Source organism: Fringilla coelebs (assembly GCF_963513975.1).
Source record: "Fringilla coelebs genome assembly, chromosome: 6".
In the NCBI taxonomy this organism is placed as follows: Eukaryota; Metazoa; Chordata; class Aves; order Passeriformes; family Fringillidae; genus Fringilla; species Fringilla coelebs.
In genome coordinates this window covers 9754533-9772726 of record NC_140034.1, presented here as the reverse complement: position 1 = coordinate 9772726, position 18194 = coordinate 9754533, and the positions used below count along the sequence as shown (strand labels likewise).

General features: G+C 39.7%; 1 protein-coding gene across 1 annotated transcript in view; it reads left to right on the top strand.

Annotated features, from left to right (window-relative positions):
• The window catches only part of KIF26A (kinesin family member 26A), a 95667-nt gene that overhangs the window by 60512 nt on the left and 16961 nt on the right, over positions 1-18194 (top strand). The window contains exon 5 of the mRNA XM_084207462.1: positions 7316-7499. Within this exon, the coding sequence (XP_084063588.1) occupies positions 7316-7499 (184 nt within the window). The remainder of the gene's footprint in view (positions 1-7315; positions 7500-18194) is intronic.

The following is an 18194-nucleotide window of genomic DNA, read 5'->3' as shown; positions in this document are numbered from 1 at the left end:
AGTTCCTGAACACTGATTCTGGCTGCTGAAGCAATGTTCTTTGGCTAGAAAAATGTCTTAAATCTGCAAGCTGAAGAGAACATGGAAGTGACAATTTTGTAGCAGCAACCTCAGAAGCCGCTGGTTTTGGAGAGCAGGAAAAATGGTTGGAGTGCAGTTGTCAGTGCTTGTGAGGATCTGTCCTTTGGTGTTTCTTAAACTTGGGGAAAAAATACAGAGAAGTGTGGTGAAAATTTCTTCTTGGATACCTGTGTGCAAATTGCTTGAATGCTTGAAGATAACTATATTGGTTTCTTCTATTAAGTTAATAAATAGCTGAGTGGAGGGACTCTTGGGTCTCTACAGCATGAGGGAGCTTTTCTGATGCCAGGAACACCTTGCAGGTTTGTTTTAGCTTCTCCTCTTCTGGAAATTGTTTTGAGTTTATCCCAAAGTGGCTTTGCTTGGTCTGCACTGTGCCTGAATTCAGGATTATTGCTCACTGATGCACAAAACCTTTATTCCATACTTCATGAAGTTGTGAATTGAGTTGGGGACAGGCAACAAGGATGGTCAGAAATCAAGGAAACCTGACCTGTGAGGGGAGATTGGAAGGATTGGGACTTCTTAATTTGAAAAGAGAAGATTGACTGTGGTGTGGTAGTGGTTTTCATCCAGGTAACAGTTGCTGCAGGAGATGGAAATAAGCTCCTCTGCATGCCTACTGGTGAGGTGGGGGGAAAACTAAGGAATGGAAGACATGAGATGTGAATTTTCTAAGAGTAAGAGTGGTTAAAAACTGTCTAGTACAAAACTGTGAGACGGTGATGTTCCTAATATGTCAACACTGCTGATTTCTATTTCTGCCTTGCTGATTTTAATAAGAGATGGTAAGAGAAAATTACAAGGTCAAAGTGAGAGGCTGAAATTCAAGTCTGAATTGCAAGATTATGCTATGTGCATGAGGCAAGGCATGAACTTTGTCTCGAATTGGAGATACTTGCTCTCACAGTGTTGGTGAGGTAACATCCTCGAAATATTAAATATGGTTTGACATTTTGAATGTTTCAGAATAATGGGTTTCTATTGAAATTTTATTACCCTCACCCATTATAAAAATGCCATTGTTTGAGGCTGTGCATTGTGATCCAGATGAACTAATTATTTATTGAGGAAGTCAAAACACAGAAATAAGGAACATTAATTGTTTGTTCTTCCTGGCAGTGCTTCTCAGCAACATTGCTGGGATAGCTAAGCAAACAAAGGTTTGGTGCAGAACTTGTGTAATGGTACCAAGTGGGTAAAGTGTTTTGTCCTCCAGAAATTGGACATCTATCACAGGAACCTAGTAAGCTTGGGGGAGGAAGAGACCATACCCTCAAGGTTTATTATATGCTTTATAAGTAGCTCCTTGGACAAAATTTACTCTAGAAATACATATGGTGCCTGTCCTTTCCAAACCTTCATGATGTATTTAGACATTCATGGTTTTCTCTTTAAAAATGTGGTTTTTAGACCTCATTATGTTTTCCAAGGTGAATGCTGTTAGTGGAAACAGATACCTTGTTGGTTTTTAATTTTGCTTGTGGTTTTGGGTAGCAACAGCATTTTTTTTTTTCATTGTGCTACCTTTCTAATCTTTGAACTGCAAATCAAACAGCAATAGTGATAATAAAAATAATAATGCCAACCAAGTTTATCCTGTGAGTTGTGGAAGGCTTGGGACAGGGTGCTGGAGGATGTATTGTAGGACATCCGTCTATTTGTTGCCTGTTTTGATGAGTGATTAAGGAAACAATAACTGGAACTGCAGATAGGATGACAGGCTGTGACTTTCCCACTGCTTCCTTTGGAGCTGGTTGGCAACAGGAAAAGACTGGGATATTGGTTATGTGGGGGGATTTATGCCTTGTTGAGCTGAGAACAGGGAAAGTTTGGGAAAATTTTGCTTTGAAGTTGACTGGTTCTCCGTGTAAGCCTGCACCCATAATGTTCCAAACTTAGGAGATGGCTCAGAATCAGGATGAAAATCACTTGCATGATGTCTGTCAAGGTCAGACCAAAAGTCTTGAGTAAGCATACTCCTGTGTAAAGTCCAGAGTTCAGGATATTTAAGGCATGGACTGTACACTGGTTTGGCCTTGACCCTTTCAGTGAAGCCCTTCAGCATTTTCACAATGTGAATAATGATAGTGATCTCTGAAAGATAAGACTGGCCAAGAACACTAAAACTGTTAATATTTAATGAGTCATGTTGAAGTGAATGTGCAGGAGTTTTCTTTTATTATTCTTGTCAGTGGAGCTAATAATGGGAAGCAAGATTCCCAGTTCTATTTCTGACTTGTGGCAGTTTGTCCATAACTGTACTGTGTCCATTAAGTCCTCTGACATTTATAGTATGTGTCCCAGAGTATATTTCATAGCTCTCTTCCTTCTGAAGGTTAATAAAATTCAAAAAGTTTTTAAGAAAAAAAAATATTACTTTGCATAGTTATGAAAGTTTCAAATCTAATTTTCTTTTTTTTTTTTCTTTTTGGAGAAATTATGCTCAGAAGGAGTGCTATAGGGATTTAAACTGTGCTGTTTACTTTCACAGCTATAATGTGCAGAATGTGTGCAGGGAGTGTAAGCTAGAAGCAGCTTGCTGTACATCAGAATATCCGAAATGTCATGCTAACAACATAGGCAGAATTTAAAATTAAAAATGGCATGGCTCTTGCAACGGGCAGGCTTTGTAGCTACTGTTGTTGCACAGTCTTGTTCCCTAGCTGCTGAGCATTATGTAATTGATCTGGCTGTGGTTTTCCTCACTGGCCTCATCCATGCATGGCAGAAAACCTAGTAATCTGTAAATCGTGTGGGGGGAAGAGCAGGTTAGAGACTGTCCCTTGTCATTTGATATTTGAGTGCCCCTGCATGTGCCATATATTAGTTTTATTTTCTACCCTGACGCCTTGCTATGAGGAAAGAACTCTCCAGAGTGTCTTAAAAGACATCTTCTATTAAAGAGGGAAAGAGTTAAGCAAAATGCAGACAGTAGATCTCACAGCTGGAGGTAAGAGCAATATCCATGGATGTCTCTCATGCTTTAATTGGAAGAAAAGCGTGAGAGTGTGGGGTTTGCTTTCCCTTGTAAGGGTGTTTGTGAAGGCTGAGTGGGGAAAGAGAAGATAGGTGGAAAGTGTAAAACTCTAACAGAGCTATGACAAGTGTTTGGCACATGCCTGGAGAAGCAAATGACTGCAATGCTTATGTTTTGTGTAGAATTCCCTAAAGGTCATAATTTTCCCTGATGAAACAGAAGTTGATATGAACAAGGTCAGACAGGCCATTGTGGTGCTGAAAGTGTGTGTGAGGGCCTCCTCTGCCAGATTGTATTTGAGAAAAAGAAGAAGGTCAGGCAATGGACGTGGCACCAAATTAGGCTCCCTGCAGAAAGGGATCTGGTATGAGCTTGATCTTGGTATGAGTTCTTTGTGGTGCTAGGCAAAAAGGTCCCAGTTTAGGAGAACTTTTACAACCCTGTCTCCATGGAACAAATTCCCCATGAGAAAAGGAATTCTGGAGAAAAGACACAACTGAAAACTTAAGTGTAAATTCAGAAATGTGTTGCTGGATAAGGACTGCAGAAGGTCTGGCACCCTGGAGTGTCTCAGGACTGGCTCCATGTAAATGCATCCTCTCATGAATTTTACTGAAGTAAAGAGATTTCTGAAGTTAAATTCTGCTTGATTTATTTGGGCCCATGTCCAGACCAGCTTGGCCTATATTTTGACCGAATGAGTAGGTGGCTGGGATGCTGCCAAGTGTATTGTTTGTTCTGCAAGAAGCACGTAGGGATTGATGAGTGTTTCTGTTGTGCTCTTTGCCTGGACCTGTCCAGGAGCCCAACCAAGCAGAGCATGTGAAAGGGGCTGCCCAACTGGCTTTCTGTTAAAGAACTGACTGTGCTTTTTATAGGAGCTGAGGATGACTATTGAATTCATATTCATAGTCTACAGTTTGATAGTGCTGTTTTGTTTTGCCTAAATTGCCCTATGCTTTCAATTAGATCCTTACCCTTTCCCTTTTAGAAAAAAACCCCAAAACAACAAACAAAATCAAATCCAGCAAGCTGTTTGATACTGCATTTGCAAGTTGTCTGTGGTGTTCCAACTCCAGAAATAACCTTGTTTTAATGTCAGGCAAAGCCATGCTTGCATTCAAGCACAGAGAGGTTGTAATTAAGCTTTGTGCACTGTTACCTGACAAGAGATGCTTTTTAAGTGTGAACCACACACATCATTATTAGTGCAGTTGGCTGGTTGCCCATCAAAGCACTGATTATTTTCTACAACAGCTACTCCAGTTCCTCTGCTTTCAGTTTCCTGTTATCTCACATGGACATCAACAGTCCCTTTGCCAAATTTCTTAGTAAAATCATCACCCTCCAGACTCACAGGAAGAGGATTTATCAGCACTACAGCACTAATTGCTTTAGGTAGCACATGCCACTGTCCTTTGAACAGTGGAGGTGCAGGAAGGTTGCACACACTGTCAAAGTGAACCAGTTTCAAAGTGGCTCTGCCTTGGTGCACAAGTTAAGGCAATTAGGAACAGATTCAGTATCTTGGATCTGCTTATCAAAACGTCCCACAAATGTGCCACTGAGGTCTTTTGAGAAATGCTATACTTCTACAAAGTGGCATTTTCTGTTCATTTTTTATATGCCTTGCTTAGCTTGGCCTTTTTGGGTGCACTTACTCGTTGAGTGTAGTGCTTAACAGCAGTTAGCTGCTTGAACACACAATTCCTGAGTAAATTTGTCCTTTGTATCTCATTCTCTTTCATGTATGTTTCCCAGAGGAGCTCCTTCAGCCAGATCTGTTGCAGGAGTAATTATTTCATCAGGATTTAATGTATATCTTGATTGCACTTTGAAGACATTCTCTTGAGGAGTTTTTGTAATTTCAACAAGGGATCATAGCATGTAAACAAGAAAATAAACATTATCTTTCATATTAATCAACAAGACAATTAAATAATAAGCAGGATTGTTAATTGGTACTTGGAGATAGATGCTAATGACTGTCTTGAGTTCCACAATGACAGTACCAACAGGTAGAGACTCTTTTCTGCACAGTAAAGCTGCATATGATTTAGGAGGCATTACAGCTTTAATGTGCAGCTGCAACCACAGTGAAGCTGTGCAACTGTGTTCCTGGTGTCCTATTTCAGCATATGTTTTCCTACTAAATGAAGTATTAGCAAGGGGATTTGAGATTTAGGCAGTTAAATCTGTTCTCATTGCCACAAAACTCTTGAGGTTCTGTATAAACCCATGCTTGTGGTATTTTGCTTCACTGTGGGATGCAGTTCCTGCTGGTTTCAGGATGCAGTAGGAGTCAAAAGCTGCTTCTTTACTCAGAGGCAAAAGTCCAACTTGTTCCTCAAAAGACAGTGTCTTTGGGCTCCCTCTGAGTTTGGAACTAGAGCCTCATTTTTTTATCACACAAATCTTTGTCTTTCTCCAAATACTGTAGTGTTTATAGAGGGGGAAGGAAGCATGTAGGGGGTCTGCATCTGCAGAAGTTAAAATAAAAAGGTTCAGGAGTTTAACACACACACAAGTTTTGGACTAGAGAGAAAAGGACTGGGAATTTTGGAGATCTGTATTGAGGGTTGTGCTGTTGTGTTAACTAGCTTTCTGATTTTAACTCAAGTACTCAAGTGTCCACTTTTGCTCCTCAGACACAGCCAGTTTTTTGTACTGTTGCTCACTTGAAGCCAATAGTGCATCTGAAAGAAACTGTGCAGCCCTTCTGCTCTTTGTATTATTTTTTTTCATTTAATCTTGGTATTAATTTCTCACCTACAATGAATATAAACAAAGGAGCAGTTTCCCTCTCTGATCAATTTACTAAGCTGACTAAGCCTGAGGCTGCCTGACAATGATGACAAGATGCATGGCAAAGTTGGGGTTCTAGATTTAATTTGTTATGACAGCAAAACACTGCCTTGGTTTCTCCATGAGTCTGTTGCTTAGGATACTTCACAGATGCTAGTGCCAGTTTGATCTCACTGAAAAGTACTTGGAGATCTTGGGCTGAAAGACCCGATGAAAATATAAAGTAGTCATTTTATAAAGATACTTACTAATTTGTTCAAAGTGACAAGCCCTCATATTGCAAGTATGGAGCAGAATAGTGGCTTGTCCCCAAAAGACCTGCTGGCGTCAGCAGTGTGGTCTCAGCATGTCCCCAGATGCTGGCAGTGGGACACCCTGTGCTTCTGCTGCCCTAGCAGTCATTCAAAGTAATGGTTTAAGGTAACAATTTGGATGCTTTTATGATATTTATCTGTGGAGGGACTGTCTACTGACAGTCTCAGGTTCAGATCACAAGTGTCTTTTTCAGATGGTAAAGCTCTCCTTGACTTTGAGAGAACTGAGATTTCACCCTCATTGCCATGCCCAGCTGGCCAGCATGTGCTTGCCAACATATATATTTTATTCTGCTTAAAATAATCACTCTGCAGGGTGAATTTTATTTTCTCATGTGTGTTTTGATGTAGGGAAGAGTTTCCGTTTTGGTTTGTTGCTATATTGTTTGGCGCTGCTGATGGGGAATAGCAGAAAAAAGATTATGTTCCTATTTTTACTCACAAGGGAGAATGTTACAATTTTAATTGTATGTTCTAATTTTTGCTCCTTCATCTTTTATGTTTTGAAATTCTACATTTCAAAAGCAGGATCATTATCATTCAGCACATTAAAGCGTGTCTTTTTAATAGCTTTCCATTTTAATGCAAAAGAATGGAATTGGGGAGGCAAAACCAATCTGTCTTGAAGGAAATTTCCTGTTTTCCAAGGATTTTCTGTGCAGCCAACAGGAGAGGATCTTGAGCTTGGCTGACTCAGAGGGCTGTCCTCTGCCTTGAGTAACTTGTAGAGTACAAAGAACCACCTCCATAATGTTATCACCAGCAAAGTCCATCTGGTTCTGCCAGTGACAAGGGGATATTTTCAGTTTTTTATTACATCAGTGAGATGCTAGTTTTATTACATCAGTGAGATGTTTAGTTTTCAGGCTGTTGGGGGAAAGAAAGGCAAGTTAGATTATAATTGAAATTTTGTTGGTGGAGAAATGAACTGAATATTTTGCCAGTAATTTTTCTACCCATATTTCCTTTATTAGTGTCCTGATGGTTTGTCCTTCTGAAATCAGATTAGAATGCAATGACTTGATTTGTTAAGCAGGCATTGATGACAATGAGCATCTGTTTGTCTGTTTGTCTGGTTCAGTTTCCTGTTAACACCTCAGTAACATTGTCCTTTCTTACTATTACTTTTATACAGAGCAGCACAGAAGCTTAACCTGTCTTCGAAGAGAAAGAAATACCATCCGCCCCTGCCACACACACACGACTTCTCTATTTATGCCACTAACTTTAGTGGCATCCTGCAGCTCTGTCCTCCCCCAGCACCACCATGCCTTCTGAGAGCTGTGTCCAAAATCAAGGACAACCCTGGCATTGGAAAGGTAACTTTGGATTTCAATATTTTGAAGTATTTTTCTAGACAAATTTTAACTGGGCTGGAAGCTCCCAGCCTGGAACAGAGCTGGATCAACTCAAGAAAAGGGTCTGGGGATAGAGAGAGAGCCTCATCCTCTTGAATGTGCCTGAGTGCTGTTACCTCCTGTGGACTTTGCAAAGAGTAAGAGTTCAAAATTTCCTTTGACATCCAAACCCAGTGGTCCGAACCCAGTGCCCACACAGGCTTCAGCTGTGGAGGAAGTAGCCTCTGTGTTGCCAGCAGGACTCAGGCACTGGTGCTGTCTCTCTGCTGAGGTTGAGGAGAGAGGCTGAGGGGGCTTTGTTTCCCCCTGCTTCACATGTCATTGTAAGGGTATGGAAATGGAGTTTCAGTCTCACCAACTTAGGAAATGCAGCACCTTTGAAATGAAAAATTTGGGCTAAGTTTATCTAAAATTAATTAAAATACAACCCAATAACTTGGAGCTTTATTCATATTTATAGCTGTTTAATCACCCACACAACAGAGTCTGAATACTTATTTACATAGGGTACAAGAGATTAGTGTTTGAAGATAGAATTGAAGTATGTAGTGTGCACAGGAGAGCTAAAATATGCACCTAGAGTAACTACAAATCAGCATTAACATAAAGAGTTTGTCAGCTTAAATACCTGGAGCTGACACTTGCTCACAGAGAATACTCTGTATTTCCTAACTGAATTTGTGCTTAATGGAAAATAAAGGAGAAATTTGAGCTATTTTAAGAAGGTGAAAAGTCACAGAGTGAAATGGATTGGTCTTTTTCTCCTGCTTTTCCAGTGTCTTAGAAAACAGAATGTAAGGATGGAACACAGTAAGCCTGACACAGTAATGACATGCCCAGGTAGAGGAGGGTTTGCTAAGGAATGTCCTTTCTGTGTGTGAGTTTTAACAAAACCCATTTCTTGTGCCTGGTTTTTTGGTTTTTTTTCTGTGTGACTCAGTACTTGGCCGTGGCACCAGGAATAACAGGGAGCATTTGCCTTAGGAGCACCTTTAAAGTATGACTGTATATCCTTGTGCCTATGGCTCAGTAAAACTGTCTCTGCACTTCTGTGCCTGCAGCTGTGTGTAGCCAAGAGACCACAGCCTTTTTCCTGTGCTTTGAGGGCAGCTGGGGGAACTTCACAGCATGACTTGTACCTCATGGAAAGCACTGGCTTATCTGGTGTCTTCAAACAGATCAACAAAGTCTGGGATCAAGTGCATGATTCCAGAGGGCAGGAGATGATATGCCTTGGGTCATGTGCTCTGCCTACTGTTTTCATTAATGAATAGAGTGGAGAACTTTCCAAGGGAAAAGCTGCACCAGAATTCCAAGGATATGGCAGGAGTCTGATCAGCTCAGCTGTGGGAGCTTCTCCTCCAGCACAGGATATGTTTTTCTGTTGACCCTCAAAATGTCTGTTCTTTAGCTCTCGGCTGAAAACATTAAAAGCATGGAATCACAGAATATCCTGAGTTGGAAGGAACCTACAAGGATCACGGAGTGTTGAAGACTCTGTTTGTTGTGATTCTTGGGGATGGTCCCCTGCAGGGCCAGGAGTTGGACTCAGTGATCCTTGTGGGTCCTTCCAGCTCAGCGTATTCTGTGAATCTGTGAGGGTTCCAGCTGTGTCCTTCTCAGCAGGTATTGTTGACCAATATTAGGAAGAATCTTGTGCTTTGCTGGAGCTCTCTGTTAATTGAATCAGACCTCTTGCTCTTGAGATGAGATTTAGAGCATCTGAATGGTGATGGGGTAGGCTAGTTACCAGTTTTAATGCTCTTCAAAACCCAAAGCAGCCATCTCTGAAACACAGTGTAGTGCAGTACCTACTAAATATCTCCTAACACATTCCTCTTTTGCAACTTTTTAAATATCAGTGTTTGCCTTAAAAAAAAAAGCCCTCCAGCAATACAACTTTTTCGAAAAATTATGAGTCAGCACAGATGAAATTTCATGTGTCTGAATTCTTAGAACTTGTGATCTAAGGAGAAGTGTCACTCCTCTGTAGGTGTTCTGTAGTACTAAAAATTCATAGTTTCACCTTTTTCTGAGCAATGCCAAGCAGCTTTTGGTGGCATTCAGCTCACTATGAATTTGTACTCTCCATTATTTCCTCCTCATTGGCTTCTGCTGATCAAGATTTACTCAGCTGCTGTCTCATGATGGGGGTGACAGGAATAAAGCAATTACTTTTCTTCCTCACTGCTTTAAGTATCACAGCAATGGAGAGAAGAGTCAGTAAACACTGGCAGTTGTGCTGTGGGCCTCTGTTAACATGTCTCTCTTCTAACAGCTTTTTACTTTACATTCCTCCTGGTTATCATTTTCCTCACCTTCTTCTTGCAGTCAGTCTGTCCAATAATGAACATAAGATTCCCATATGGAACAGAATCAGTGATGAATTCTGGAGTCACTTTTTCCTACCACAGCATCTGTGGCTGTGGTTGGTACTCTGTAGTGGTTTGGGGGATCATTCCCATGCCAGCAGTGTCCCTCACTATCCCTGTGTGGTTACAGTGGGTTAAACAGCTGGTGGGGCAGCCTTCCACTCCCTCACCTCTGAGGAGAAGTTGTTGTGCAAGAATAAAAATTGAAGTAACAAACTGGAAACCCTTGCAGTGTCCAGGATGCTTCAATGAGAGGAATGTGCCTCCCTTTATGAAAAAATGAGGAGATGAATGATATGCCAACTGTGCCAAAGCACTATTTATTCTACATGAGTAGTGCCTGAATGCTACAGTGATTAATTATTGTTTGTATTGACACATTCTGTGCAATCCCATTTCTCATAAATACACGGGAAGCTTAGAGTAAAATACATGTTGAAGCATTTACAATGGCAAATATGACTGGCTTTCTGTACTGTCTCTGCAGTGGTAATTCTTGACATTTTTTCCATCCAGTGATACTAAGGGTTGGTTCAATACATTTTAAGAGACACAGAAACGTGGAAAATGGGATATAATTTTTGGGGCCAACAGAGAAACAGAGTTATTCTGAACTGGGTGATGGGACAGTTGAATCTAAGGAGCTGGTTGAAAGCAGCATTGGGACTAACTTGTGTTCTACTGTGGTGTCAAGAAATGAACCTGCCAATGGTTGTGAGACCTTGTCTTGAATATTTGAGCCCACATTTGGGGAAAGGAAGAGGCTTGAGTTCTCTTGAGGCTTGAGTTCTTGCTTTTCATAAGCCTCATGGCTGCAGCAAGTGCAGTTACTGTGCATTGTGAGCACTGCTGGGTGAGGCAGGAATGTGGAGAGATTGTGATGGCCAGCTCTGGCACTCGGTTATTGATTATTTGAGCCCAAAATCTAAATTTATTCTTAATTTCACATCATCATCTCCATGCTTATCATCCAGTTCTTCTGTGGTGAAATTGTTATACAGCTTTTATGGTTGAATACATTTGTTATTAGAGACTTACTGCAGCAGAGAGCCCTTTAAATATCTTTTGCAATTTGTATTTATAATTTCTCACTGTTTCAAGCAGTCTTCTGGAAGGTGGAAAATAAATGTCTGATTAATTTCTTTTACATTTCAGAAATACCAGTTTTTTCTGCTTATAATAATTTCAGCAGCAGTGTGTGGACTTGTCCTGTGATACAAATCTTTAATTAAGCCTTTTGCTTAATTTTCTTTAGTAAGATTGCAAAATTTTATACACTCTCACAGGTGCTTGCTGGGGTTTGTCAACACACAGGAATACCAAGCAGGGAAAAGTTGAAAAAAAAGCAACAATTTACAGCAGGTCTCCCTTGGACCTGTATTTCATATAATCAACAGTAATCAAACTCCTGCACAAAGAAGATCCCACTATCAATTCAAACTGGATACTGAAAGGAATTTTGCACAGTAGCTGATAAATGTTACGTAGCAAAATTCATACCTTTCTCTTGAATGTGCCAAAAGCATCAGAGTCCAAACCATTTAGTTGAATCCTACTTAAAAGGCAATGATCCAGTGCACTATGATTCTTGTAACTGAATCATTTTTGTGGTCTCTCTGGGTGTTATTAAATTTAATGTCAGAATAGTAGGAAAGACGTCTGAAAGCCATTTAATATTGTCACTGGAAAGAAGTTAGATTATACTCAATTTCTGACATTAATGTGCTACTTAAGATAATTTATCATATTGTGGTATTAAGAAAGACATCCTTTTTACAGTGGCTGCTGTACAGCATTCTAATGGGCTATTTTTCTTTAGCATGGTGGGAAGCCTTTTTCATGCAAAATGTTATTTTCTGGGGTTCTATTCAGCTCATTCTTTATAGTACTGCATCACTTACAACAGCAACTTTAAGTGCTTGTCTCTTCCAAGGATTCTGTCAATTTTTTTTTATGTTAGGGCGACAGAATGCTCCTATTGAGACAATTGAAGTGGAGCATTTAAAGAGAGCCTGAATTGTCAGACATGTTTCTTGGACAGGTATATGCATACTGCTCTCCGTTTATGAGTTTTAGACATTTACTTCCATTTATGCTTTACTAAGCCATAGCTAAGGTACTGCTGATATGATTTACTGATCATGCAGGGTTGTCTTAAGGGTGCTGTGTGTCCCATTCACTGGTTCTTACGGTGGTTTGATGATGGATAACAAATAGATACTTAATTTTGTCATCTTTACTGCTCCTTGTTCCCTAATGACTGAAGCGTTATTTCTGATTTAAGTCATGTATCACAGTAAGCACTCACTTATCCATGTAGGTACCACTGCATCATCCAAGGTGCTTGCATCCCTGCCAAAACACCTTGAACTGCTTAAACAAAAATGTGAAAAAGTGAGATAGAAATGCATAAGTTCTTGTACTTTGTTTTCACCTTGAAAAAATGAAATAGTTTCCCTTCATGTTTTCTGAGAGTACAGATTCAGTTCTTTTTTAGCAGAGTACTACATAGAAGTGATTTTTAAAAAAGTTTTGTTTTAGGTTCTCCCAGGGGAGCTAGATGGTCTATGCTAGTACATATAAATTTGCCATCCATTGGTAGTGGCAGTATATGAAAGGCTTGTAAGAACCACCCACGGTAAAACAATTTAGCAAGGGTTATATATCTGTCAGTTACAATTAAATCAATGAAAAATATTGGCTCTGAACTAGGACTTTTGTAATTTGATTTACACTGTAGTTGAAAAATAAGTGATTTCATTGGAAAATGGTCTTTATTCAACAGAATCTGAAGTCTTTATAATTTCTTGGTGAGAAATCTTAATTCAGAGTGGTGGGTGTCTTAATGCAGTTATTTAATTAACCTGCTGTTATACGCCATTTTGTGAACATAGGACAAAATTAACTTCCTGCCTCCACAATGCCTGTCAAGGATGCGTGTTTCTAGGGAATATTTAGTGTCCATTCAAATTTGTTATAATGACATTTATTGCTAAAGACCAAATTGCTTGTTCATTTAGGGATTATGATACCACTGTAATGCAGAATATGACCAGCATTTTTAAAATGGATTCCAGTATAGTGCCAGCACCTTGCCAAAATACAGAGTTCATTTTAGTAAGAAAGGCTTGAGCACATGTATTTTAAAATTTTACATGCTTTTTAATCCATTAATTTTCATTTTTCCTTCTCATTATGTCTAATATGAAACTTGACAACTCTATAAGCATCAGATGCTAACAAAGCATCACTACAAAAACATAAACACTGCACATCCATTGATTTCAAAGGAGGTACCATATGTTACAGTTATGCCTGTGCTAACATGCTTGGCTGGGTCAGGACTCTAATTTCCTCAACATTCAAAATGCCATGGAATCTAGTCATTACCTAGTGAATTAGTGGAGTCTTCTCTGTCTACTTGTCTTTCCCTAATTAAACTGTGTAGAGTGTTTGGTACCCTCCGCTGAAAGATGAATGACCAATTTTCTAAGAGATATATATGTGTGTGTATATATATATATATATATATATATATATATATATATATATATATAAATAAAATTTTTTTATTTGTTGTCTAAAACATGTAGTAAAGGTCCATGACTGTCTAGGAACAAAATTCAAATCTTCAAATCATCTGGTTCTTTAAGTGTGAGCTGGTCCTTCCCCTTCTCTGATCTCAGAAGCCTTCCTGTCTCTCTTGCTTATGGGGTAATAATCTATGAGAACCTGATTGTCAAACTCCTGGCTGTTTCTATCTAGAATGATGTAGGATTGTGTCATTCTCTCTGTTGATCAGTGGCTCTTTTCTCTGCAAATTCAGGCTTGGACATGATTTCTTCTGGGACAACACATGCCTCATTGGTCTTGGAGTTTTGTATTCTTTGATGTGTGGCTTTGCAATACCTCCATTCAGTTCAGATCCAAAATATATCAGCCCCACTAGATAAAATTGCTAGCTTGCCTCTGACCATCCAAGGGGAGGAAGGGCTGGTGCCAGCCAGGATGTGCATCCCTCAGTTTCTGTAATATTTTGGTGTTCAGGTGAAAACTGTTAAATATCCATCTAGATTTGACTTTCATAAAGGTTTAAGATCTCAAGGTCTAGAGTTTTGTCCTCGGATTCCAACGGGTTCCTGATATTTGAGTGGATCTGTGATTCTCTAGTGATCTCATAATCTAAAACTTTATGGGATTTTTGCCCCAGAGTCTTCCACATAGCCTTGTCTTCCACACAGAAGACTTTTCTTTCTTCCTTTTTTTTTCTTTTTTTTGAAATCCACCCCTTTGCTGATTTGTCTCCTTAAATTTCCATACATTTGCATAAAACTGGTGATTTTTGTTTGTATGCTTCAGCATCCATCCCTTAGGTTTGCCCTTGCATAGCTGGAGCAAATGAATTCTAGTAGCTGGGTTTTTTTGTCACCTTTCTTTGCCCTGACTTCCACTGTAGGCTGACAGATAAACTTAAAAAAAAAAAAAATTCTTTGATTGCTTGGAAACTCTCTCTTCCCCTTGCCAGTGAAGGTTAAAATAACACCTATTGTTGGGCTGGGTGAGGAGCCTCTGACCTTATGCCACCCATTTCTAGAGCTTTTCCAAATTAGATACTAGTTTATTTATTTTTTTGAATTCTTTATCTCTTAACGACATATTCATGCTATATTTACCATCTTCTTTTCCCAAGTACTTTTGATTTTAATAGGATTTCCTTCAGCGATTTTGCTGACCTCCTGGTTTCTGCATATACAGAAATTTGGAAAAGTTCAGTAATGGATTGTGAACCCTCAGTGTACAAACCCCACCAGATTAGAGTCAGTTAATTAATGAGATACTTCAGTTGTTTCCATGACTTAGGCTGTCTTCAGGCACTGAGAAAAATGTAAATAATGTGCAAATATTGTGATATTTATTTTTCTTTTATTTACAGAAATTGAACTCAAATACGAACCTAGCCTCTTTTTCCATCAACATCCTCATTAAAATAAAGCCTCTATCCAGTATTCAATGCCTGCATGAATGTCTATGTACAAAGTCTTACATACTTCATATTCATATTCATTCTCGGCATTGATGAAGAAAAAACAAAAGGGTGGAAAGAAGGTAGTAATAATACTGACTTTTAGCAAAAAAAGGGTCATTCCCATCACAGGATGGATGTCTGTGTTAGCTCTGCTTAAGGAATATAAAAGTTGTGGGGTGCCCTGTGCCTGAGATGACTTTTCTGAAATAACCAAATTTGTATTGTCTTTTCCTTTATTGTGTTCTCTCTCTCTCCCCTCACCCCCAATCATTTTAGCTCTCTTTGATTCCCACCCCCCTGACCTGTTCTTTTTCCTTTAAACCTGTGTTGTTCTTCCATTTCTTGATTTATTCTCCTCTAAATTCCTTTTCTTGTGTTTCCTTGCTTTGTACAAATGTAAGCAGTAGCTGGTACCACTGCAGTTGGAGTTGACCCCAGAAACATATGGACATATTGTCAAATAATTGCCCACAAAAAGTGTGATCTGAAATTAATTGCATTCAATTCTAGTAATTCATTTTCACAAGCGAATAAAAGCATTAGAGTGCAGTCATTGCTGATTTGCTCCCTAGTTATGGGCCAAAGTTACTTTCCAGTTTATAGGCCCTGTGTTATCCTGAATCCTCCCCTCCCTGCAAGCCCTTGTTTCTGGATGATTTCCTGCACCACACATTGCTGTCTCTACAGGTGAGCATGCCTTTTGTATGAGAAGTAGATAAAGAGACCCAGGAGAAGCTGCAGTTAAATTGCTCCTCAAGGCAAGAGCCATGCTGGCTCTGTAGTACTCACACTGTACTGTTTTCCTGCAGTATTAACTCCAGAAGAATACTGGGATGAACTTCGGAGCTGGGAATATAAACCTGTCACTTAAGATTGGTCCTCAACCACAGGCATGCAGGAAGTGTGAGAAGAATAAAGAGTATTACATCAAACCTTTCCTTTATACACAGAGAAGCATGTGCATGCACCCAGGATCTGCCTGCTCTGGTTTTGCTCTTGTGAAGGGATATGTTTGAGTAATCTTTGTGCTTGATGGCACTTCCATGAGCATTTCTGCTTTATTTCTGAGTGAAATGAGCCTGGCTCAGCATCATGAATGAGTGTGGCACATTATAACTCTGCAATTACTGATAAATATCACATACAGATATATTTAGTGGGTAGGGAAACGAAATGTGAAATCTGTTTTTCTACTCTGCAAACCAGCTTTTATACACAAAACATAAAAGGGGAAGTTCCTCAAGCTGCTTTTCTCTCCCCCCTCACATTTGTCTTGAAAGTTCACTTCCATTGTAAACATGAAGATGACCCTTGAGTCCTCTTAAGTTTGGGATCTGATCCATTATGGGAAGCTATTTTAGTATCTTTCTGATTCACAGAGTTGGTCTTAAAAAGCTAATTTGTCACACAAGGATTTTCTGTGGGTGAAGCCATCACTGTATTTAGGTGGAGCAATACTCTAATGGAGGTAACTTTCTGTTTAGGTCAGGAGCAAGGCAATTTTCCTCTTATCCAAGCTCTAGCTGCTATAATCTAATAATAGATGGAAGAGAGAACAGAAAGGACTGTTTAGATAAGTGCTTTGAAAACAGCATATATTTTAAAATTCATTTTAATCAAGTGACCCTGAAGTGGGCATTTATACTTACATATATTTATATATTTAGGGTTTGTTTAATTTTTTTTTTTTCCCTGAGGGAGGTTATTTTTTATGAGCACCTTGGTAACATGTCAAGGTTGAGCTAGCAGGCTAATACACAAAGCTGGCTTCATGCAGCTTTTATGGGGAAACAGCCTTGAGTGTGTCACCTCTGATGCACTTTGCTTTTGAGGCAGCTGTTTCATTTATTCTAAGGTTTGCTTGTTTTCTGGGACTGTATTTTCATATTTGTATTACTGTGAAAGGCAAAAGAAAAGAAAGTGTTGAATCAGGGGACAGCTTAGTCAATAGGTAGAAGAATTTGCTGCTATGTTTGATGGAGCTTCCTGCAGTGTTTATGGGAAGAGGTGGTTGTTTCTTAACCTCTTTGTTTGGAAGAAGTGTTGGGGAAAAGCTTTTAGAGCTGCTTTGTGGAAAATATTTCCTTTGAGGGTGCTTGAGGAATTGTGTAGGGATGCCTGTGTGCAGCTTAGTCCCCCGCAGAGAGAAGGAGATGGAAGAATGGGGCAGTTGAGAACTTTAATAGTTAAATTACCTGCCCTCCCCAGCTGGTAAAGGCAGGGACAGTTCAGCATGGTGCTTCCTGCTGCTCCCACATCTGCTGTGGATCATCCTGGCTTGGCCACTGCATTTCACTGCACACACTGGGTGCAGATGTGTCTGCTGTCACCTTTTCATCTTGTCTGGTACGAGTGTCCCTCAGTCCCTGAGGGTGGCTCAGCCTGCTCTGGTCTCCGCTTGTTGCCTGCATTTCACATGCTGTGCTTTGCTGAAGTAGATTTTCAGCTTGGTTCTTCCTTTGCCAGTATCTGTATGGACACAGAAGTGAAGGGGAAGTGCTGACTGCAAAGTCCATTTTTTTGGTAAAGACACAAAGAATGTGTTCATGGAGTAAGTGCACACCATTTTAATGGTGTAATGCTCTTGAAACAAAGTAAGTAGGAGTCAAATTATTCTGGCACATTTAAGGTTACATTTAGCAAAAATCTTACTGAAATGAAGAATCATTCTTTATCAGAGACAAGTGCTTTTAAACCCAGCTTCTACATGCAATATCCAGTTGAGGGCTAAAAGTGAGCCTGACTCATAGAACCACAGAATTGTCTAGGTTGGAAAGGATCTTCAAGATCAAGTCTAGCTGTTAACCCAGCACTGCCAGGCCCACCACTAACCCATGTGCTTTAACAGGAGTGGGTGTTCTGTTGCAGAAGATGAAGGTGCTGATGGGTGCTGTGGACAGTGCATATGTAAATTGTTCCAGCTGTGGTATATTGCAGCCTCCACCTGGTTAACTCCGGTGCTGTGAGAGTTGCTTGTTGAATAAGGAGATTGTACTGTTGTTCAGCTTGTTACTGAAACGTTTCATACACCATGGAAAAAGCAATTCTCACTGAACATTGCTTTTCTCTGAAGTCTAATCTGTGGGGCAGTTCAGAGTTGAAGTTGCACCTGTAATAGTAATTTACTTCAGTGCAAGTTGTATAAAACATCCTGGTTCTGACATGGGAGTATTTCATAAGGCTAGATGGTTGTAAGTGGGTGTGAGGCAGTATTTCACAGGTTTTTAAAGCAGGAGTATGATTTCCAGGAAGCTTAAA